The sequence below is a fragment of the Euprymna scolopes genome, chromosome 34, assembly GCF_053919585.1.
Source record: "Euprymna scolopes isolate OS-2025 chromosome 34, ASM5391958v1, whole genome shotgun sequence".
NCBI classification, from domain to species: Eukaryota; Metazoa; Mollusca; class Cephalopoda; order Sepiida; family Sepiolidae; genus Euprymna; species Euprymna scolopes.
The window spans coordinates 30,054,459-30,078,123 of NC_136515.1; the positions used below are offsets into that span (position 1 = coordinate 30,054,459).

General features: G+C 37.5%; 1 protein-coding gene across 2 annotated transcripts in view; it reads left to right on the forward strand.

Moving 5' to 3' along the window:
* Positions 1–224: 224 nt before the first annotated feature.
* LOC145259151 (protein mesh-like) overlaps positions 225–23,665 on the forward strand; it is a 450,682-nt gene continuing 427,241 nt past the window's right edge. Inside the window, exon 1 of one of the 2 annotated variants that reach the window (XM_080116860.1) lies at positions 225–686. In XM_080116860.1, the coding sequence (XP_079972986.1) occupies positions 596–686 (91 nt within the window). In that variant the 5' untranslated portion in view covers positions 225–595. Of the gene's footprint in view, positions 687–5,407; positions 5,535–23,665 lie in introns of those variants that run through there. The other variant, XM_080116861.1, reaches the window with a different exon arrangement.

Genomic DNA, 23,665 nt, shown 5'->3' on the forward strand with positions numbered 1-23,665 from the left:
TTGTTTTTACATTTTCGATTCATCCATCAGTTTTTCTATTGAAAACCAGCAAACCAAAAAACAAAACAAAAAAACACACACAAAACACACTTCACTATTTGTATACGATAGAAAACAGTAACAGGTTGTAAATGTGAAAAGTGTGTGAAGTATAAGAAAACTAGACTCTCTCTCTCTCTCTCTCTCTCTCTCTCTCTCTCTCTCTCTCTCTCTCTCTGACCTTCAGTCTTCTTTTTCTTTATTATCTAGCACGTTTCTTTCTTTCTCTCTCTCTCTCTTCTTTTTTTTTTTTTTTTTTTTTTGAATACGCAAATTTATCTCTTTTACAAGAAGTACCCCCTCCCCTTCTTTCGACGCAATCTCCAGGCTATTATCAACTGGACATATCGCTATAGGAGGGACCGTTTTGTGAGCAACAGAAAAATGCTCTTATTCGGACCACCGCACGCACTCACCGAATTCACATTGAACCCACACATACATATTTCGAAGATAAACTAATGTAGTTAGTAATAATCGCCTATTTCGTTTTTACTTTATCGAAGGAAGTTTCGTTGGATCGACGTCGGTCTTCAAACTCTTAGACACACAGGCTATGACGACGATCACGACGACGGTACCGTCTTCAAAAAACCCGTCTGCATGGACACTACTATTGTTTAGCATATGCATAGTTCATTTCCCAGGTAAAGTGCTTTTTTTTTTGTTTATTTTATGTTATTTTGTATTTTTGAAAATTAACACGCTCTACTAAGTCACACATACCCTAACCCTCACACACACGCACATAAAGTGAGATTCTACTTGTTGAGCCGATTACACGTGAACCTTGAAAAGTTTGGCTGAAAGAAAAAATAAATTAACATTTGTTTTGGAATTTAGAAAGTTTCGCATATAAATTTAACGTCAAATTATCCCCAAACTCATTTACAGGTTATTCTGGCGTTTTAGGGCAATTAAACAATTTTTTTTGTATATGCGTTTTTAATAGGGGCTTTACATTTTTAGGCGGTTACGTGTAGTTTTACGACTTTGACAACCAGAATTAGGTTTAGTGGTACTGGTAAACATATTTTTAGTTAACTACCCTAAAAAGTTAGAATGCCTCAGAAATGGTGAAGCATTTTACGTTAAATTTATATGTGAATACTGTTCCCCAAGTCTAAATTCTAAAATAATTGTTTTGGAGTTTTCTTTCTTTTTTTTCCGCCAATTTTTTTCAGGGTTTTCACACGTAATCTCCTAAAAAAAGTAGAATATCACTTTAAAGGGGGTAGCTAAGGGTGTTAACCTACAAATTTACCATCTCTTTATATTTTTTCAACTTTGTTTTCTGAATATATTTTAACATTTCCTTTCTCTTATGGTCCTGAATATGACCTTAAACTATATCCAGTGGTGAGGCCCCAGCTTGCGGGCTTTGGGGAATGTGGAGCCACCCTTTAATTACCATTGCTCCCAGGTCCACTCTTACCCGGAGTGGTAGTACCTGTTAGGGTCCCAACTATGGGTTAAATAGAAACCGACTTGAAAACAAATATATTCTATTTAAAAAAAAATCTTCAAAATCCTTGGATTCGGCATTAAATTACCCGAAAAGGGTTGATATGCCGTAAAACAAAACCAACCAAACCAAACCTTCCTCTAATGTTCCGATAATATTATATACTTTTTAAACTTTCGTCTAAAGAAAAGAAAAAAGCTATTTCTGCTTAACTTTTGGACGTTTAAATTAAATTCGCAGCATGTTGCGTTTCGAATAAATCAAAGCAAATTTAAGTCAACAATACAATTTATTTCTTTTTTTAAATCACAAGATAAAATCTCACTTGAATTGTTTTTAATTTATTCGTAACTAAATTCTGTATTTTGCCAAGAAACCAGTAAATTAACCGAAAACTTCCATCCGATCGTTCGTTTTCTCCTCAGCAGTATCGATTTATTTCCTGATTTCAAACCTAACTCGGCTGATAATAATTACTAATACATACAACGCTCCAGTCCACTCCACGTATTTCTTCAACTGTGACGCGTGACGCGGTCGCTGTGTTTCGGGTACGTAAGCCTGCTTTGCTAGAGAAACATCTCGTTTCTCTTCTTATCAGTAAATTAAACTCGAAAGGTTCTATTAATCGTAGATTTATTTGTTTAAAAAATGATTAAAAAGGTAAATTTTTACGATGTGCCCCAGTGCCCCACCCAGCGTATTATAAACACCCGAATCTCCCCATGTTAAGAACGGCTTTCGGAATAATCCTACTGCTCAACCTCCCCATGTGTAAAGAACGGCTTTCGAGGTTCGGGGGGGGGTGTTTATTGCAAAAACCGTTCTTAACATGGGGAGGTTGGGGTGCTTATAATACGCTGGGGCAGTGGGGCACGTCGTAAAAATTGACCATTAAAAAATAAAGAAATAATTATTTATTGCGAACTATTATACTCATCTTTCTTTGTTGTTTCACGACGTTCCAGCCATCTATTCCTCTGACCTTCTTCAGGTGGTAACCGCAACGTGATAGAACTCCGAATCTCCTAACTGCATCATTAGCAATTACTGCCTTCCGTAGTTGTCGTCCTTTTGGCCAAGTAAGTCCTTGACCGGCTTTGGGGGACGATTGAAACCGCTATCTTTAGACAATTCTCACCTGGAACCGTCTCTATCCACTATGCTCGTCGCTACGGGCCTTGAAGGGCGATCAAGGCTGGATTTTTTGGTGTTATGAACCTTTCATGGTCGTCCATACCGAATAGTATATATAATATTTTTTTTTAATTAGAATTCATTATTCAGATGAGAATTATTTATAAATAAAACGTTAATACTCATCTCAATAATGAAATCCAATTAAAAATAAATAAATAATAATTGAAAAAAAAAAAACTAAATTAATGGGTTTCAACAACTGTTTTGCATAGTTTTAAAATTTTGTTCAAGTCATGTCGCTGATAATATTATTAATAAAATCATCAGATTTATTTTTGTAAAATGTCAGGGTGTCAGACGGTCGATTTCGAGTGGTTGCCCTTCGTCAAAAGAGAATTTTGAAATCAGTTCTAAATGGATTTTTTTTCTCATCGAAACTAATCGGAAAAATATTTTGGTTGAGTCAGCATTGTACACATTAATAGTAACGTTATCATTTAGTGCGTTTGTGTCAATTTCTATGGATGAGCATTCACGTTATAATGGTTAATGGAAGTAACTTTCTTTTCTTTTCTTGCTATGGATAAAAAACAATATAAGATTTACCTTCTGTAAAACAAATAGATTTTTTATTAACGAACTACAAAGACGAGAGTTAATAAAACAAAATTAATTTTAACGTCTTCTGTTAACATTTATGTATCTAAAGATAATGTCGCTTACAGGCCTCCGTACATTTCTGTAAAACAAATAGATTTTTTATTAACGAATTACAAAGACGAGAGTTAATAAAACAAAATTAATTTTAACGTCTTCTGTTAACATTTATGTATCTAAAGATAATGTCGCTTACAGGCCTCCGTACATTTCTGTAAAACAAATAGATTTTTTATTAACGAACTACAAAGACGAGAGTTAATAAAACAAAATTAATTTTAACGTCTTCTGTTAACATTTATGTATCTAAAGATAATGTCGCTTACAGGCCTCCGTACATTTCTGTAAAACAAATAGATTTTTTATTAACGAATTACAAAGACGAGAGTTAATAAAACAAAATTAATTTTAACGTCTTCTGTTAACATTTATGTATCTAAAGATAATGTCGCTTACAGGCCTCCGTACATTTCTGTAAAACAAATAGATTTTTTATTAACGAACTACAAAGACGAGAGTTAATAAAACAAAATTAATTTTAACGTCTTCTGTTAACATTTATGTATCTAAAGATAATGTCGCTTACAGGCCTCCGTACATTTCTGTAAAACAAATAGATTTTTATTAACGAACTACAAAGACGAGAGTTAATAAAACAAAATTAATTTTAACGTCTTCTGTTAACACTTATGTATCTAAAGATAATGTCGCTTACAGGCCTCCGTGCATTTTTGAAAAAGCAGCAAAACATAAGGATCACCCTCTACCAAATTAAATAATAAAATCCAAACGAATTTTTTTAGGCCGATTTAGGATTTACAATTTTCATTATCTCAATATTCAATGAATATTTTTTTTTTATTATTGAAAACCTGTTATTAAACAAATCTGTTTAAACTTCATATCGCGTTGTATTTGAATTTAATATCATTTAAAGCTTTTTAAAAATATATATATATATTTTTTTTTTTTAGAATTCTGGGTGTTGTTGTTGTTGTTGTTGTTGTTGTTGTTGTAATTCAAATAATTATATTACCGAGAAAAAAAATTATCAAGGAAAAGTGTTATTTTTTTTTAACATAATAATATTGATTTTCTGTCCAATTTTATTTACAACTTTGAAGTGATATAAATAACAGGATGTTATATATATATATATATATATATATATATATATATATATATATATATATATATATATATATATATATATATATATATATATATATATATAAACTATTTAATTATTTGATCTTTTCAGCTTTAAAAAATGTTAAAATTTTTATCGACCTACATTTATTTTGTTTAGTTTTGGGACCATGAAATATGGTGGGGGGGGGGCTAGAACACCTAAAAAATATATTTCCTCTAAAATATTTAACGAAACCTACTTCTATTATGTAAGTTTATTTAATAATGAATTAATATCGAACATTTTAGGAAGATATGATTATTATTTGATTTTTGCTAGATTTTTAAAACATGGATGTGTCTACGGCTTCAAAAACGTTACTACATAGGCATGTTGTTTTAAAGCATCGATAATGTAAACATGACTTTTGTCTCGCATTTTCTTTATTTTTGTATGCTGTAATTTTTTTTGTAAATATTAGCAGTTTATTTGAAGCTTCTTCTTTTAAATGGTAAAAACGTTAGGATGGCAATATTAAATTAAAATACAATTACACCATGTTACATATAGGGAGGAGGAAAACTGTGGCGCGCGTTGGAGATACCTACAATTACGAATTGAATTTCCTTTTTATTGCTATTAATCACAACCAAGAAGCTTTTTCTTGAAAAAAAAAAAAGTTCGTTTAAAAAGAGAAAATAACAAACAATAACTTAAATTTCTTTTTGGGAAATCGGTAAAACCGTACTCAACTAAGTGTTCTACTGTTATGTCAGACGAGATATTTTTGGTTCACAGGATAATTTAAGATAACGTATCGTAGGTTATTTTTATCAAGTGTATCTATGAAAATTTTTAATGTAAAGGGCAGCTTTTCCATTCCAAAACCGGTTGAAACGACAATAACACGTGTGTACGTGCGTTTTGTGTGCTTTGGCCGTGTTGCTAAGCAACACATTAAAAAGTCGGCGCTGAAGAAATAGAGGGGGCGTTGATAATTGTGATTTAACTGCCTCCCAGGGCCGTGCAGGACTGCAGGACCACGGCCACCGAGATTAAGAATAAAGCCTGTTAACTGAAAAATGTCTGCAGGCAATGTAGGTAAGATTTGTCAGACTGTCAGTATTATATGAGGGCCATTTGAAAAAGAGCGATAAAACATTTTAAAATGAAAAAGGAACATAGTTCGATTAATACTGAAACTGAACTTTATTCAATATAAAATATAAATATTATCTATGTAAAATTACGTAATTTTAAAACAATATACAATTAAATACTGATAAAACTGAATTATGAATTTAGGGAACAAACAATTAAAGAAACATTAAACACAAATATTTTTTGGCCTTCAGAACAAGATCACAGTGTAGTATCTGTTTTGATGCTACACTTTACCTTTTCTGTCCTCGGTCGGTGGGGGAGACATCTTTCATGACTGAGATTATTTTTGTTCCTATTCAGAGTAACCCTTATTGGGAAACTGGATTTTCTCCACAAGATTATATGTTGAAATATTTAAATAACTATTACTTTAAATACAGAAATTATATTTAAAGTTTTGGTTTTCTGTTATGTCCATTTTCCCCCATGTTTTTCATCAAAATGTGTAGCATATTAATTGTCTCACAGGCCATCATCAGGGATCCCTCACTGGTAGTAACCTGTGGTGTTCTCTGGAGACCAAGTGACAACAAGTCTTCCCAGATTTCCAGTGTTCTCCACCTCTTGACCACTTGTGCAGATGATTGCATGTTATTGCAACAGCCGTTGTCACTGATTTCTCGTTGGAATCGGCCATTGGTGTTTTCTGGAGTTTGGGTGACAAAATGCCCCCCCCCCCCCGGTACCAGATTTGAACTGCACACTTCCAGTGGAGATTTGGTTAGTACTTTCTCACCTTGGTCTTTCCACCCTTCACAACTAGTTGGTGTGGTGCCAGTCGATGTCATCTACACCAGTTTTTTTTTATTATTACTATTATTATTATGATAATAATAATAAGGGTGCTTGTGCAGTGTACGCACGTGTATTTTAAATAGTATTTCCAAGTTAAATTAAATTTTGGGTTTGTATTAGTGTACACATAGATTCGAAAAAGTTGTCAAAAAAAACAAAAAAAAACAAAACAAATATATAACAAATAAATGTTATCAAAGGCAAGATAAGTTACTTTTCTACCTAACTGGATATGTTTTTAGGGGTTTGTATTACTATACACAGATTCGAAAAAGTGGTCAAAAATCAAATATATACTAAATAAATGTTATCAAAGGCAAGATAAGTTACTCTTCTACCTATCTTGAAATGTTTTTAGTGGTTTTACTCACTTTAAAACGTGTTTTGCTTAACTTAAATTAATTATTTTACTTAACATATTCACCGAATTTCACACTTCAAAACTCAAAAGCGGGATAATTAAACACAATCGAAGTTCTGATATTCAGACGTCAAAATAAGGTATACAAACAAGTTTTTTTTAATCTATAATCCTGTCCTTTACAACAACACAATATGTTTTGTTCAGTTTCAGATGATTATTTTAAGCGTATTTGGAAACCCTTCAAAACAGGGGGGGGGGTTGTAAGCAAATATATGAATATCGTTTATGAAAAATAAGTACACTGTTATAAAGTTCATTCTTCTCTTAATAATCGCTGAAAATTACCTGATTTTTGGTAGATTTTTTAAAAGACGGTCCGTCAAAAAGTACTTACCTGCCCCCCCCCCCCTCCCAGTTTTGTCGGTGCCTATTCTATACCTACAAGTCGATCAGGAAGTGACGTTATGCTGTCATGTTCACTGGCCTACTCTCTCGGTGGTGGTGGCAGGACCCACGCAGACTCCACTATTGCGGGAGGGCGCACATTTCCTAGAGGCCGCAAGGCCCGGAAAAAAAAAACACAAGACTTTTTGGTTGTGTAGATCTCTTGTAATGAAAAAAAAAAAAAAATAAATAAATAATTATTATTTAAATGGAAAATTATTATCATACTTGGATGCTAAAATGTATATATGTAAATCTATCAACCCGTGTGTGTGTGTGTGTGTGTGTGTGTGTGTGTGTGTGTGTGTGTTTACTCGAAGTCTGCTGACTGAGTTTTCTGTTTAGTCGTTCATTCATTAGTGAAAGCAAAAGTTGTGGAGACTTGTCTTCGTTCCTAGGATTTGGTAACCAGTGAAGCAAACTTTGAAGACACATGAATAATCAACTTATCAGAAGAAGTGTATGATGGTGTGGCTTGATAAATGCTCAAGCAATCCTGTTGACTTACAATCAAGTAAACTGATTCGAGAAGAACAGACATATTAGATGGCAGATTTATTTTACTTAATTCACTTTTTGGCTGAGGGAAATGATCATGGCACAAATGAAAAGCTCGATGACACCAGAAAAAACATTTTTTCTTGGAAAAATGGAACTAAGAGTAAAGTTTGATCCTGTCTTATCTTAACATGTCAGACGAATTAAGATCCATGAAGTGATCATTATCTCAGCAACTGCATTCAGAACGAACTTATCGACATTTTTGTTAAGTCAATACCGAACAGAATTATTTCCAAAGTTCTTGCATCAAAATATTATAGCATAATACTAGATTGCATACCTGATATTACTCACACAGAGCTACTAAGTATTGTTCTACGGGGAGCAGAATTTTTTTAACACGTTGTTCAGTTTCTTGATGCGCGTAATACAACCGGGAAGGTCTTTTTGACACCATGATTATCTTCCTGTCCAAGTATGGCATTGCTATAGAAGACTGTCGATGCCATGGGTACGATAACGAATGCAACATGCAAGGAAAAAATCATGGCGTGGAGGTGCGTTTCTTGGAAGTCAATAAAAGATCTGTATACATGCCATGCGCCAGTCATCGACTTAATTTGATAACTATTGGTGTTGCAAGGTTGTCGGTTACTTCCATTTCTATCTGTAACATATGTACAATTTATTTATTGCGTCAACGAAGCGATAGGCTATTCTTATGAAGCATGTAGCCCACTTATAGGGACTGCTACGTTTCGCCGGAATAAATGACAGACAGGAATATTTCACAGCGATCACCGCTCTGGAATGCGTAGGAACATGACGTTGTAATGCAACCACACGCATATATAAAAGAAAAAGAACTATGTTACGTTTCCCCTCGCTTGAATACGGTGATCAGTACCGAAGCAGCAGGCGGGCAATATAAAAGTATTTACCCGCCAAAATCAAAGCAGTTTTTCTTCAAATTCTCAAGTGCAACACATGTTCGAGGAAATTCCGTCTTTATGAGACGATAAAACACCCATCATGGTTTTACGCGGGACGCAGACAAACTATAATATCCATCGTGGAAATTTACCATATCCAGCGTTCACCTTTTAGACATTTATATCCTTACAGTACGAACACACACACACACACACACACACACACACACACACACACACACACACACACATTTATATAGATTACGAATCATTCACTTAAAACGTTCAAACACAGAACACTTATGTTGGAACACTTTATTTTAATACTTCTTGTAGTGATGTGTAAAAAAAGAATAAAGTAAGAGAAAACAGGAACGTCTTTGACAAAGATTTTATCACCTTAATTAATACACGTACTCTGGCTATAATCGAATTAATATGGCGGAGAGCTACTTCCGGCCAAAGGGGATAACTACAATATTTATTACAGCTAAGGAATCAAAGGTAATTTAAATTATAACATTTTCCTCTGCAATGATTATTAAGTATCAAGTTAATAAGAATAAGAATAATTAAAGTTAGTCTGTCCAGCATTAAGTTACAAAGTCCTTATATTTACTTGGGAATCGTCGTATTCTGGACGACCTTTGCACCGACTCGATGTGATTTTGATCTCCAGCATCAACTTCTTAGGAGGCGTTGATGTCTTCAGGATCGGGCAAAGGATTCTTTTTCTCCACATCGTTTTCATCAGTAGGCGGCCCTTTAGAGGCCTCAGGACTTGAAAGATTACTTTCAGTGCGAAGGTCTTCATTACAGGAGTTAGAAGCCAGGTCTCTCACATTAACAGCAGTTTCGGCACCAGAAGGTAGTCGCACATGAGCATAGTAGGGGTTGACGTCTAATATGGTAGCAGGAGTTACAGAAGGGTAGAGTTTATTAGTCTTAGCATGATTTCTGACATATCAGACAATGGGCCTGGTTTTGTCCAAAACGGAATGGAAGTATCAGGAGGATTTACGGCTATATTTGAGTAGCCTGTCACGAGGAATCATTAATGGCAGTGCAGAGTAGTGATCTAATTGAATGAAGAGCGTCAGGTAGCATGTCTTCCCAATAAGGCAGCCTTCATGTTGCTAGAGTGTAAGGTTGTTTGGATGGCCTTCCATAAAGTTCCATTGCATTTCTCAACATGCTCATTACCTTCAGGGTGATATCTACTAGTTTTCGATGTAGCAATATCTTTCCCATGTAAGTAGTCTAATTTCACCAGAAAGGAAGTCGGCAGCCCTGTCAGTATGTATCATGTCAGACCTACCAAAATTGAAAATGGTTTAGACAGAAGATAACGAGTTTCCTTGCTTACAAGGAAAGATAAAAGGCAAAGCGGGAATACTCATCAATTATGGTGAGTATTTGTTACCATGCGAAGAAGTAGGTAGAGGGGCCTTTGAAGTCGATGTTTAATCGCTGAAAAAGTAGTATAGCTTGCACGAGTGTTCTTGTGTTACAACTAGCAAATTTGAGCTTCAGATACTGGCAGGAGCAAGAATCAGTTATGTTTTTAACTTGTTCCAAAGAGTATGGGAGGTTCTTTGTTCTGATGAAGTGGTTGAGCCGTACAACACCAGGATGGCGTAATCTAACATGTAAATCGTGAAGGTCTTGTAGAGTGTGAGTTAGAGCAGAGATGCGAGAGAATGTGTCAGCAACTGCATTTTCCGTTCCCAGAAGCATATGATAGGTATCCAGTTCTGTAAATCTATTCATGGTATCACTGTAGTCGATAACCATTTCTTTTTTTAATTTTTTTGTGATTTTATTTGGAGGTCACTAGAACTTGAGCTCGCCAAAGAGATATAGGGGACTCTATTGTACCCTCTCTCAACATCCTGGCAGTTTCCTCTCTTATGAATTTGTTGTCAGCAATGGTGTGTCGACGAGATGTGATTGCAATAAGAGTTGTACGTGGAGAGGTGAGAAAAGAGAGGAGGAGGGGGAATGTTTATTGATGGAAAAGAGTCGTCCTTGTTAACAGCTCCAATGACAAGTTCATCCCCAGGACCGTCAAATTTCAGGGTCACTCTTCTGTACTTTTTTAAAATGTCTTTTTCGATAATTATGTTGACAAAGAGATTCTTTATTACCTCCACTGTCATGCCAGGATGGTTCTTATTATTTAGAGCAATGTCAACAATGGTTTCACCAATAATTCTGGTGTGTTGGTTAGGGTCTACCAACGCTATGGTCTTTTCTTTAGGTATAATGAAGAGCTGCAGTTTTTTGACGATATTTTTGTTGATAAACGTCCCCACGCTACCAGAATCTACCATAGCGTTAACAATATGTCCATTTATTTTACATTTAGTAAACGTAACATCTTTTGCTTCGGTTCCTAGTCAGGGGAGATTAGGTGGAGTGAGTTCGGGGCAGCAGTAGAAGAGGAAGATTTACATACCTTAGCCCAATGGCCATTCTTTTTATATTTCCTACACTCGGCGTTACGCACCGGGCATAGGGCTCGCGGATGTCGAGAGTTCCCACAGAAGAAACAAATTTCTTTTGGATGAGTATTTCCCTTTATAGCGATTAAGTGGGTGTTTATAACGGAATTACAGTAGCGGCTACGATAAGGTTATTTTTGTGTCTTACCGAATGTTTCTACGCTTGTTCCAGGGATCTGGCCATTGCATAGGTCTCTTGTAGTGTTAGGAACGGTTTTTCGAGCAAGCGTTGACGAATAGGTTTCTTGTTCTCTTCTGCGATTACGGCTTGGAATTCACACGATTTTGGCGAGTATTTCTAATTGTTGAATGAATGCGTTGATAGTTTGTGTAGGTTGTTGTTAATTCGTAAGTAACCAGTGTTTATTGCATACAACATTTGTCGACTTAATGTAGGCAGTGTCTAGAGCTTTTATCGCGCTGTTATAGTCCGTGGCATCGCTTATTATTTCATAGATCGCCGATGAAATAAAGTTGATTAAAGCAAAGAAGTTTTGGGGGTTATTTTCAATTTCGCCATTGTTATATAGTTTTCGAAGGTTACTTTCCAGTGTTTGTTCACTTCCTCTGAATTCGGAGTTGTGGGTCTCACGTCAAATCTATCAGGGCATAGTAGTCTGTCCATTTTGTTGTTTTTCTTTTATTTTTAGTCGATAATATTGTAGTGATATGCAAAAAAAAGAATGAAGTAAGAGAAAACAAAAACGCCTTTGACAAAGGTTTTATCAACTTAAAATTAATACACATGCTGACTACAGTCGAGTTAATATGGGCGGAGAGTTACTTCCGGCCAAAGGTGATAACTACAATATTTATTATAGCTAAGGAACCAAAGGTAATTTAAATTATAACATTTCTATCACGTAAATAAATGTTATTTATTTCATATGAACTCGGCGATTCCGTGTTCTTTATCGAATAACGTATTTTTCTGAATTTATTTTTTTATTTCTTTATCATGGGATGTAAATTCGTAACCTTTCTATAAATTGACGACTCGTTTAATTTATCTTTAAGGGTCCCGAAAATCTGACCATTAGTTGATTTTTGCTAGATTTATTAAACACAGGTATGTTTTCACGTTCGAAATGCGTACTACATGGGAACGTTATTTTAAAGCACCAATTATGTAAACACGATTTTTGTCTCGCAATTTCATTATTTTCGTACGATGAAAAATTTTTTTTAATTATTACTAGTTTATTTTCCCCTTCTTTCAAATGGTACAAAAGCTATATTGATAATATTAATTTATAATAAAGTTACATCGTTTTACATATGGGGGGGTAATTCTGTGGTGACTTTTGGAGGTGCCTACGACACTCAATCTCTAGACTTCTGACTTCTAATTTTTGACATATCTTTTTGTAGCAAAATACTTTTGAAATTTAGGTTTAAATTTTTTGAAAATTCCCTTAAAAACTTGTAGAAGACTGAGAGTTAAAACGAACTGAAATATCTATAAAAAAAATACCTAGGAAGTTTCACAAAAAAAGTAGCTAAAAGTCGTGAAAACGTTGGTAATCCAAAACACCAATTCTTCGATTTTTTCCGTTTTTTTTTTTTTTTTTTCGTGATCACAGAATAATTGCATTTTTTAAATTACCAGTGATTGCAGCTCAGTAGAATGGGGAGGGACAAGTTGCATCTTACGGGCAGAGGGTCTGCAATATGCAATCTATGGGAACGCGGCAATGTTACTCACTGACAACAACCGGTGGTGTTCCCTGGAGTTTGGGTGACAAGTCTCCTCAGATTTCCAGCACTCTTCACCTCTTTCGATAACCTTTGCAAATGAATTTGCATTATCGCAACAGCTGTTTGTCATTAACTTATTGCTGACAATAGCATTGGTCCTCAGTAGAATTTGGGTAGCAAAAAGTCTAAAAAACAGTCCTAGTTCTCTTCGCACTCATTCAGTAGAGGTGTGGTTAGTGCTTTCTCTTCTTGGTCTTTCCATCCTTCTTGATCCTTCTCGACTATTTGGTGTTGTGGAGTAGTTTTTTAGTATGTTTTCTTGGTTCCATGTGGTATTCTTTTATTTTTTTTGTTTGACTTCTGTTTTAGTTTTTATATGGTCGGTTAGCGTTTGTAGATCATCATCATCATCATCATCATCATCATCATCTTATTATTATTATTATTATTATTATTATTATTATTATTATTATTCACTCACTGGGAGTTCTCACACAAATCATCAACAGCGATCACTCACTGGAAATGAACTGTAGTGTTTGGGGTATTGACTGATAGAGCATCTGCAGCATAATTGACTGGAGTGCACTTTGTTCTTTGGAGGGAACAATGTAGCTTCAAGTTCTGGAGGGATGGTAGACTTATAGTAGGTTGCTGTAAGGTCACCACATAGAACTTAATGTATTTTCATTGCCCTTCTATGCATGTTATCCGTATTGTGGGATACTGGATCCATTGTAAACCGTGAGTGCTGTAGTTTCTTTTTGTGTTGCACCAGTTGTCCATTTGGGTCAACACATTCCGGAAACATTTGCTGGAATGTGCGTAAGGGGAGTGTATTTCCTTCCACACCTGTGTTCACCTTTATTTTCAATTCATGCACCCTTCTTTTCCTATTTAGTAGTATTACATCCAATGCGGTGAATGTCTCAGACCGAGTGCATCTTTTTTTAACATGTTATTTTAAATGAATAAAAGGACATTTTCTCAAAGTTGTTATCTGGTCTTGAACATTAATAAAGTTCTGTCGGTTGTTATAAGTGTGCTGTATTGGTGTGAAGTCTTTTGATCTGTGAGTCTGTCAGCATTCCTTTTTACCTTTTCACTATGGCACACCTTAGCTCAGTGTTTCTTCGAGCCAGGCAGTTTCTATTTTGAAAAACTTCTGGCATAGACATTGCCTCGGTTTTGTTAAGTAGCTGTTTTTGTAATTCCAGGTATTTTGTTTCACAAATCATCTGGTCGGTTACTCGGTCTTCTGTCTCACAGTCGTCTCTAAACGTGAATTTTTGTGCCTGCAATTTTTATCTCACTAGAAAATCATCAATGTTCTTGGTTTTTTTCTGTGCATAATTTTGCAAGCAGAAGCATAAAATTCGAAAGTTCGTTTTTGGCTCTATTTGTTTTCACAATTTCTCTTAAATTGCACTGGATTGCGCCTATCAGCTTCATTTTCAAATGACCATGAGTTATACAGCCTTAAATCCTACTTTCTAGACAATAAAAGGATATGGTCGATTTGCCTGTCCTCATGGATGCATTTCACAAGGAACTAAAACTCATATTGTTTGAAAAATTTGAGGGATTCCACCAAATTTAACACTTCTCAGCATATGAGTGGTTCACTTGTATGGTTTGACATCATCGTTATTGTGGTGTAAATGAAGAAAAAGAGAAACAAGAACGACCGACCGCGTTTTTGTGTGGCTTACCTCGTGTTCATAATGAAGAAGAAAGAAACAAAAATGGCTGCCCTGTTTCTTTATATGCCTACAGGGTGACCACGAGGTATGCTAATGAGATGCTCCTGATTGGAAATAAAAGAGGAGTGATTTGGGGAAGGAGAGCATTCTGAAGTTTGATTGCGAGCAGAGAAGGTGTATTTGCAGAAGAGAAAAGCTAAAGTTGCAGAAGTTCGTTTTGGAGTGGAGAGAAAACGCGTCAAGTGGGAACGGGAAGGTGAAAGTTCGGACAGCAGTGTCACGCAACCGACAAGCTATTTCGGCACATCAAGCAATTAACATGGCTGAGTGAAGACTGAGCACTCAGATGTTGAGACCCTTTACTGGGGAGGGCGACCTGATTAAGTGGCTGGAGAAATTAAAAATGGTGGCGAAGCTGCAAAAGATAGAAGATGTGGTCACCCTGCTGCCGCTATACTTAGAGGGGGAAGCCCTCACGATTTACCAGCAGATGCGAGATGAAGACAAGGAAGACCTTGCCTTAGTGGAGCAAAGGCTGAAATTGGCCTTCGCGGAGGGCCCATTTGAAGCACTTGGCAAGCTGTCAAGTTTGAGGTGGACCGGCGAGTCCGTTGACGTCTTTGCGGCAGAGATCAGGAGACTGGCAGGGTTGGCTGGTTACGTGGGGAGGAGCCTGGAGATGACGGTAAAGCTGTACCTAGTGAACGGCTTCCCAGAGGAAATCTCTGCGAACATGCAGAGAATCATGGGGATCCATTCTATGGAAGTGGACGATCTCTTGGTCCACGCCAGAGTCCTAGTGAAAAATGTTAAAAGCCCAATCGTGGCTGCAGCTGTGAGTGGAAATATGTGCATGAGGCCTCACTTGAATGAGAGGCAGCCGGCGAGGCGACAGGAGGGGAGACCTGCCATCAAGTGTTTCCGGTGCCAGGGTCCTCATCTGATCAAGGACTGCAAAGAGCCGAGACCGGGGATTACGTGCTACCGATGTGGACAATTGGGGCATATTAGCCGCTATTGTGTTGCTGCACGGGACCAGGGAAACGAGTGAAGGGGAGCTATTGCGCCAGTGGTTACCCCTTCTGTGTGGAAATGGTGCATGATGGAACATTGCCTCGGTTACCGGTGGTAGTCAATGGGAAGAGAGCCATAGCCCTTGTCGACACAGGCTGCACTACAACGCTGTTAGCAAGGAATGTCGCGAGGTCATGGAGCGGAACCAGGATTATTAGGACCGTGGATGGCAGGGATGTGAAATGCCTAGGAGAGACGACAGCGGAAGTAATGGTGCAAGGGGTGCCCATTGAACTGCAAGCCCTAGTGTTGAATCATCTGGTCGGTGGTGTCGACGTGATTATAGGTATGAGTGCAATTAACCGACTGGGGGGCGCTACGTTAAGAGGGGGCCAAGTGACGTTTGGATGTCTTAGCGCAGTGGGGATGGCAGGAGTGGAAGGTGATAGAACTGTCAAAACCCCAAAACCGGAGGTTTGCTGCATTGAGAACAAAGATTTCCTGGCGAAGTTTAATGGCGTGAGGTGGACGGTGGAATGGAAATGGATCTCCGGGCCCCCAGAACTACAGAATAAGGTGGGCTGCTACGAAAACACCCTGCGAGGAGAAATAAGAAAAGGATTCGAGGAAGAAGTGGAGAGGTGGATAAAAGAAGGAATTCTGAAACCGTGGACAGGGGAAGAAAAAGGAGTGTTGCCACTACTGGCGGTTTTTCAGCCTACCAAAAACAAGATTAGGCCCGTGCTGGATTTTAGGGAATTGAACAGACACGTAGCCTGCCACACTGGAACGGGGATCGACGTATGTGAGGATGTCATGAGGAAATGGAGAAGAATGGGGCGGGCCACTAAGATTGTCGATCTGAAATCGGCATATCTGCAAATCCATGTAGATGAAAAACTCTGGCAGTACCAACTGGTCCGGTACAAGGGGCGGGTGTATTGTCTGACGAGGTTAGGCTTTGGGCTGAGTTCAGCCCCCAAAATTATGACTGCCGTACTGAAGACAGTGCTGAGCAAAGACTGTACAGTGGAGGAGGCCACTAGCTCGTACATTGACGACATCCTGGTGGAGGAGGCAGAGGTGACAGCAGAGAAAGTAAGAAGCCATGTCCAGAAGTATGGGTTAACCGCAAAACCGGCGGAGGCCCTAGATGGAGGAGCGGTGCTGGGGTTGAAACTAAGGCGAGATGGAAAAGACAGCCTTGTCTTCAAACGAGGGAATGCAATACCCGAAGTCAGATCTGAGCTGACGAGGCGAGAACTCTTCTCAGTCTGCGGGAGGCTGGTCGGGCACTATCCTATCGCTGGCTGGCTCAGGATAGCATGCAGCTTCATTAAACGACAAACAGGCACTGATGACTGGGAAGGCCGTGTGACGAAGGAGGTCACGAACATGCTGCAAGAAGTCATTGCGAGAGTGAGGAATGAGGACCCAGTGAAAGGGAAATGGTATGTCAGCGGCGAAGACGCGGGTGTGGTTTGGTGCGATGCCAGTAACCTGGCGTTGGGCGTCGTACTAGAGATAGGAGGTGTAACTGTGGAGGATGCGGCGTGGCTAAGAAAAAACGACTTCTCCCATATCAACGTAGCAGAACTAGATGCCGCTATAAAAGGAATCAATCTGGCCCTGAAATGGGGATTGAAAATAATTGAAGTCAAAACCGATTCGGCAACGGTAGCGTCGTGGATTCGGTCGGCAGTAACTGGCGATAAGAGAGTTAAGACAAGGGGTGCTGCGGAAATGCTGATCAAGCGCAGACTCGGAGCGCTCACCGACCTGATAGCGGAATTCCAGTTGAGAGTATCTGTTGTGTTGGTCCCGTCAGAAAAAAACAAGGCGGATTCGATGACACGCGTGAAGAAGGCCTGGCTGCAGGAGGGAAAGGAGGTCTCCTCGGTATGCTGTGCAGGGGAAGAAGTCAAAGAGTCACACGAAATGCACCACTTTGGTCGAGAACGAACGTTATTCCTAGCCAGAGAGGTTTACCCGGAGACCACCGAGGAGGAGGTTAGGGAGGTGGTGGAGAACTGTCGAGAGTGCCAATCAATTGACCCTGGACCGTCCAGACACGAAGCAGGAGAGCTACACATTGCGGAGGACTGGAAGCGATTGGCCATTGACGTGACACACTATCGCCACAAATTGTATCTGTCGATGGTCGACTGTGGACCGGGAAGGTTTGCCATCTGGAGAGAGATCAGGGCAGAAGCTGCATGGGCGATCGGAGGGGTCATCGAGGAGATATTTTTGGAGAGAGGGCCGGTTGAGGAACTCTTAATGGACAATGGCCCCGCTTTCCGATCAGAAGCCTTTAAAGGGGTGTGCGATAAGTGGGGAGTAAGGCAATTTTTCAGAGCAGCGTATCGGCCGAGTGGCAACGGAATAGTGGAGAGGAATCATCGCACCATTAAAGCCGCTGCGGAAAAAAGCAACGTATCACCCATAGAGGCGGTGTTTTGGTATAACATCTCGCCGAAGACCAAACAAGATGAGACAACTGTGCCTCATAGGGCCGTTTTCACATATAAGTGGCGGCATCCGTGCAACAAAGCAGCAGGAATTGAGAGTGAAGAAGCCACTATCAAAGTAGGTGAAACCCCCCAATGCACAGTGTACCACTCGTTGGAAAAGAGGGGTCATAACAGGATTGCAGACGAAGAACAATGTGATGGTGAATGGCGTTCCCCGGCATATCTTAGACCTGCGTCGTGTGACATTGCCGGTATGCAGTGAGGGCAGTGAAGAAGAAGAAATCGAGGGCCACCGAGAAGCAAATGATGCTGCTCAACCTGACTTAGGCCCGCGTTGTAGTGAACCTGAAAACGTTAACCCCCGAGAAGTTGTCCCCCAGAGGCTTTGACGTAAGAGGAGGCGGCCTGCTTGGATGGAGGATTACGAAGTATCCTATTGATCTCGAAGATCAGGGGGGCGTGTGGTGTAAATGAAGAAAAAGAGAAACAAGAACGACCGACCGCGTTTTTGTGTGGCTTACCTCGTGTTCATAATGAAGAAGAAAGAAACAAAAATGGCTGCCCTGTTTCTTTATATGCCTACAGGGTGACCACGAGGTATGCAAATGAGATGCTCCTGATTGGAAATAAAAGAGGAGTGATTTGGGGAAGGAGAGCATTCTGAAGTTTGATTGCGAGCAGAGAAGGTGTATTTGCAGAAGAGAAAAGCTAAAGTTGCAGAAGTTCGTTTTGGAGTGGAGAGAAGACGCGTCAAGTGGGAACGGGAAGGTGAAAGTTCGGACAGCAGTGTCACGCAACCGACAGTTATTATTGTTTTGGACAATACAAAGTCATGAAAAGAAAGAATAAGTTATTTACAGTTTTAATTCGAGATTCCAATATGGCGTCCTTTGTTTGTAATAAATATATGTTGGCTCCACGCTTCACAACGGTAAAGAAAATATTGCCAGACTTCAGAGCAACTTAACTGTTTTTTGTTTACATTCATTTTTTTTATCCCACCACTGACACCATGTTCAAGTTTGGGTTAGTAAAGTAATGAGAACACAGGGGTATGTTTTGTGTACAAGGACCGCATCTGAAAAGCATGCAAACCCACTTCATTCAAGGGTAAGTAACTCCTATCCAAGAAGCAATAACTTATGTCATGACAAACAACCCCTATTCTAATGATAATGCACCTAACAAAAGCATTTCGGTCAGTAAGCTGATTATTTGTGAAAAAAAATAACCCTTCATGTAGCTTCTAGAAGCAAGATGAATCCAACAGACGTTCCCAACTGCTATTGCAGACGTTCAGTACATGTGGAGATATCTCCAGACGCATGTTACAAAATAACAGTGATCTCAACGAGAGAAAGAGAGAGGGATATATAAAGTGATTGAAGTTGTGTTAGGAAGTTACTTGTGTTACATATGAAAAGACTCGTAGATTATCTACTAGTTAGGAAAAGAGACAGACTAATCTTAAGTGATGTGAAAGTAATACCTGGTGAAAAAATTGTGACAGTACAAGCGATTATTTGTAATTGCACAATGAAGAAAGGTAAATAGTCCCTCTACAAGAGAAAGGTATGAAGAATACATGAAATGTGAGTTTAGAGATAAAATAATGGAATTGCATAAAATGTGGAAGAATAGTGGAAGAAACTGATGGATACACTGTTGGAAGTAACTGACCAGATTTGTAGGTAGAAAGGATCCACAAGGTATAGGGTGGCATAATGGCAGAATAAGAAGGTTGCAAAGTGTATGAAAGAAAAGCAGAAATGAAGAAGAAAAGGTTTAGTGAATAAGGATATGTATCTGATGATTAAGAGGGAAGTAAGAAGAGCAATATATAAATCCAAGAAGTCAGCTTTCCAGATCTATTATAAAGGGATGACCAAAAGAATGAAACATTCAGAGGGCAAAGGTGCATATTATGCATATTATGATGAATGCATTCAAAGGGACAATGTAATGTTAGTAAAAAATGAACAGGAAAAAACTGAGAAATTATTGACCACAGAGTTTTCATGGATCATTGGTAAAAAGGAGAAACTGTATTTTGCTTTGAATCTGTAGAAAGGTTTTGACCTAGTGTCAAGAGAGGTTGTTTGGTGGGATTTGTGTAAATTAGGTTTAAACGAGTGTTTGGTGAAGGTGATTCAATGATTTCATTGCCTGTAAAGCAATAGAAGATCTACTTGCAAAGACATGGGAAAATTTTATGAAGAATAAAGGTTTAAGAATAAATGTTAACAAGATCAAAGTACTTGTAGTGTTGAAAGTTTACCAGCAAAAGGAAAATTTTCCTACTCAGTTTGTGAAGAGGGTATAGGGTGCAACTCAATTGTTGTGGTAATTGTAAGCAATGTGTACACATAAGAAAATCAGTATAATTTTGGTAGGTTAAGAGGAGATAACCAGTTTCTATGGAAGAAGTGTAGAATAATAAAGATGGGTGAGAACTCAGATGTGAGAAAAATATATCTAGTTGATGAAGCTATTGAGGCTGTTCAGAAATTTTGTTAGTTTGGTGATACCATTGGAGCACAGGATGGAGTAAATTCAAAGAACATTAACCATTAACAACCAGAAAGATGCTACCACTGATAACCAAGGGAACAGTCTATTAGGCATGTGTGATGATGTATGGAAGTGAAGCCTGGTCAGTGATGGTTGAGGACATGCGTTGCATGGAGATGATATAAGAATGAAACGACGGATGTGTAATGTAAGTCTTTAAGACAGGTTTTGATCTGATGGCTTCAGAGGGAGATTAAATCTAGACAGTATACAGAGATGTATGTAGAACCGACTGCCCTCATTGAAATAATTTTATTTTATACTTATATTGCATGTTTATACTTGTGAACTCATGCGCATTCGCCAATGTGAGAAACGCTGACACAAGAAGAAGAAGAAGACCATGGAAATAGTGTTAGGGTTGACAGCAGTTATCGAGTGGGTAGCACGTGGTTTGATCACATTATTAACAGTTCAGCTTGTGTGTATTCTTCTCTCACGATTTGTTGCAGAAAGTGGTTATTTAACACAGAGAGGGTGGGTGTTGTTCAAAGTGCTAAACGTTGTGGCATGTTATCACGATAACAATTTACTGAATATAAGACTTAGAATGTAAATGTTCAGTTTGCTATAGAATAGCCGATTGTAACAATTCCTTCTTCACATACACTGCCCTGTCCTCAAAGAAGGAGATGGTCTCACGACAACAGAACATATACTATATCATCCCCCTCAAAGGAGGAAATAATGCCTAGGATTGTCATTACCAGAGAACAGATACTATACTGAGTTCAAAGATAACGTATTAGTCTGAAATAGTATAGTGAACTGATGATTAAAGAATCGTACAAAAGTACAGGTAGTAGAAGTCATATTATACCCAAGATATCAAATCTCCATTAGTAATATATAGTGAGAGACAAATTCCCAGCGAATGGGCACCAAATATTTAACAGATTTTTTTATGCTTTTAACGCAATTGGTTGCAAAATATTCTCTTCATCTTATTTGAATTTGAAGCAATTTTTTGTACAAAGCATGCAACTCGTTTTTACTTGTTAATTTTTCTTGTTGCTCGAAAAAGATTGTACTTTTGATTTTAGTGCGTCTGAAATCTTTCTATCTACTAAGCTTAAAAATGACTTCTGAATTTCTAAATTACAAGTCAGCCATTATATTTATTTATTAGATACAAAGATTGGATAGTATGTGTTTACAGCATAATCTTTCAACTATAATTTTGAAGCCTTTAAACTGGAAGATTGAAAATAATTTTGTACTTAAAATGTGAAGTATTATTGTTCACATGCACTTCTATAAGAAGACATGAATTTTGATACGTGCTATAAACAATATATAAAAAGAATAAGGTATTTTTTTGTGTAAAATCAAATAAGCATCTTCAGCTCATTTTGATTGTAACAAAATGTATAGAAATAAAACTATAGTTTCCATTCACCAATGAGCAAGAAAACTTATCGAAGTTGAGCGCTCTTGAATTCTAGGATTCCATAAGCAAGGTTTGTCACAGCGAGCGATAGCAGCTAAGGTAAATAGCAGTCAAGCTGTTATTTGCAACTTTCTAAAGAACACTAAGAATTATGGAAAAGCAAAATCTTTTGGTGGGCCCCACAAAATTTCTCCTGCATTGAGTAAGAGAATCAGGCGGGTTGTTATGAATGACAGGACTTTTTTCGAGTCAAATTAAGGTGGTTACACATGCTGATTGCAGTCCAATAGTCATCAGACGACACTGCAAGATGGAGCTTGAGCTTTCTACAAGAAAATGGAGTTCATCTCGTGGGACATCCTGCATGCTCACCGGACTTGAACCCAATTGAAAATGGCTGGGGATGGATGACAAGAGAGGTTTATCGAAATGGCAAACAATATTCAACAAAAAATGAAGCCACTGGAGCAGGATCCCCACACCTTGAAGGAAACCCTTATTTCTAGCATGCCCCAAAGAATTTTTGAAGTCATCAAAAGCAGTGGAGGTAGAACTCATTATTAAGTTTGATTGTTGAATGTTTTCATACACTTTTTGTACAATTTAATAGAATTTTTGTCTCTGATTTTTAAAAAGCCTAATTTAATAAAAATGTCAATTTTAAAAATGAATCTTTGGAATGTAGCTTTTTGTTTCCATAACCTTTTAGATTGTAGTATTGATAACATTAAGTCGGAAAAATTTAAAATCTATCCTTAAAATTTTTTTTTTAAGAATTTTTAAGTGGTCTTCAATTTATGATCAGCATTGTTTATATATATATATAATTATAATTAAATAATAATTATTCTTTTATACCTATACACACTTATGTATCATACTTAGACAATCATCAGTGGAGGATAACAATTCCTGCCAGCCAGGAAATTCAAACCCAGCCACGAAGCCACCTGTGACTCCATTTGTTAAGTCTTTATCTTCAGATCACTAAACACACACACACACACACACATATATATATATATATATATATATATATATATATATATATATATATAAACCCTAATCTCCAAAGGTGGAGACGCTAACCATAATATTGTTTAAAAAATCAATAAAAGCTACATAAATATATAAACGATAAAAACTAAACAGTAAAATTGTCTATGGCTTCATAGCATAATAGAATAAGACGCCGGACTGTAATACATAAGGTCAGGGGGTTCGATTCCTAATAACAATCAAGCTACACTGAAGAGAGGTAGGGCCCCGAAACATGCATGTACATAGATTAATGTTTTAAGAAATAATAATAAATAAAATAAAATATTATTTGTTTATGCAAAAAAAAAAGAAGTGTGATTTTCTAAAAAAAAAACCCTGATCTCCAAGGTGAAGACGCTGACCATAATATCGTTTAAAAAATCAACAACAAAATCTATGTATATATATATATATATATATATATATATATATATATATATATATATATATATATATATATATATAATATACACACACACATATGTATATATATATTAGTAGCCTTAATAACCGAAGCAGCAAAACTAAAGCTGCCTTGCAGAACACTATATATACAAATGTAGACATATTTTATTGGTTTGAAAATATAGGTTCTTTTTACCAATTATTATAACATTTGAATCATAGAGTAATCTTC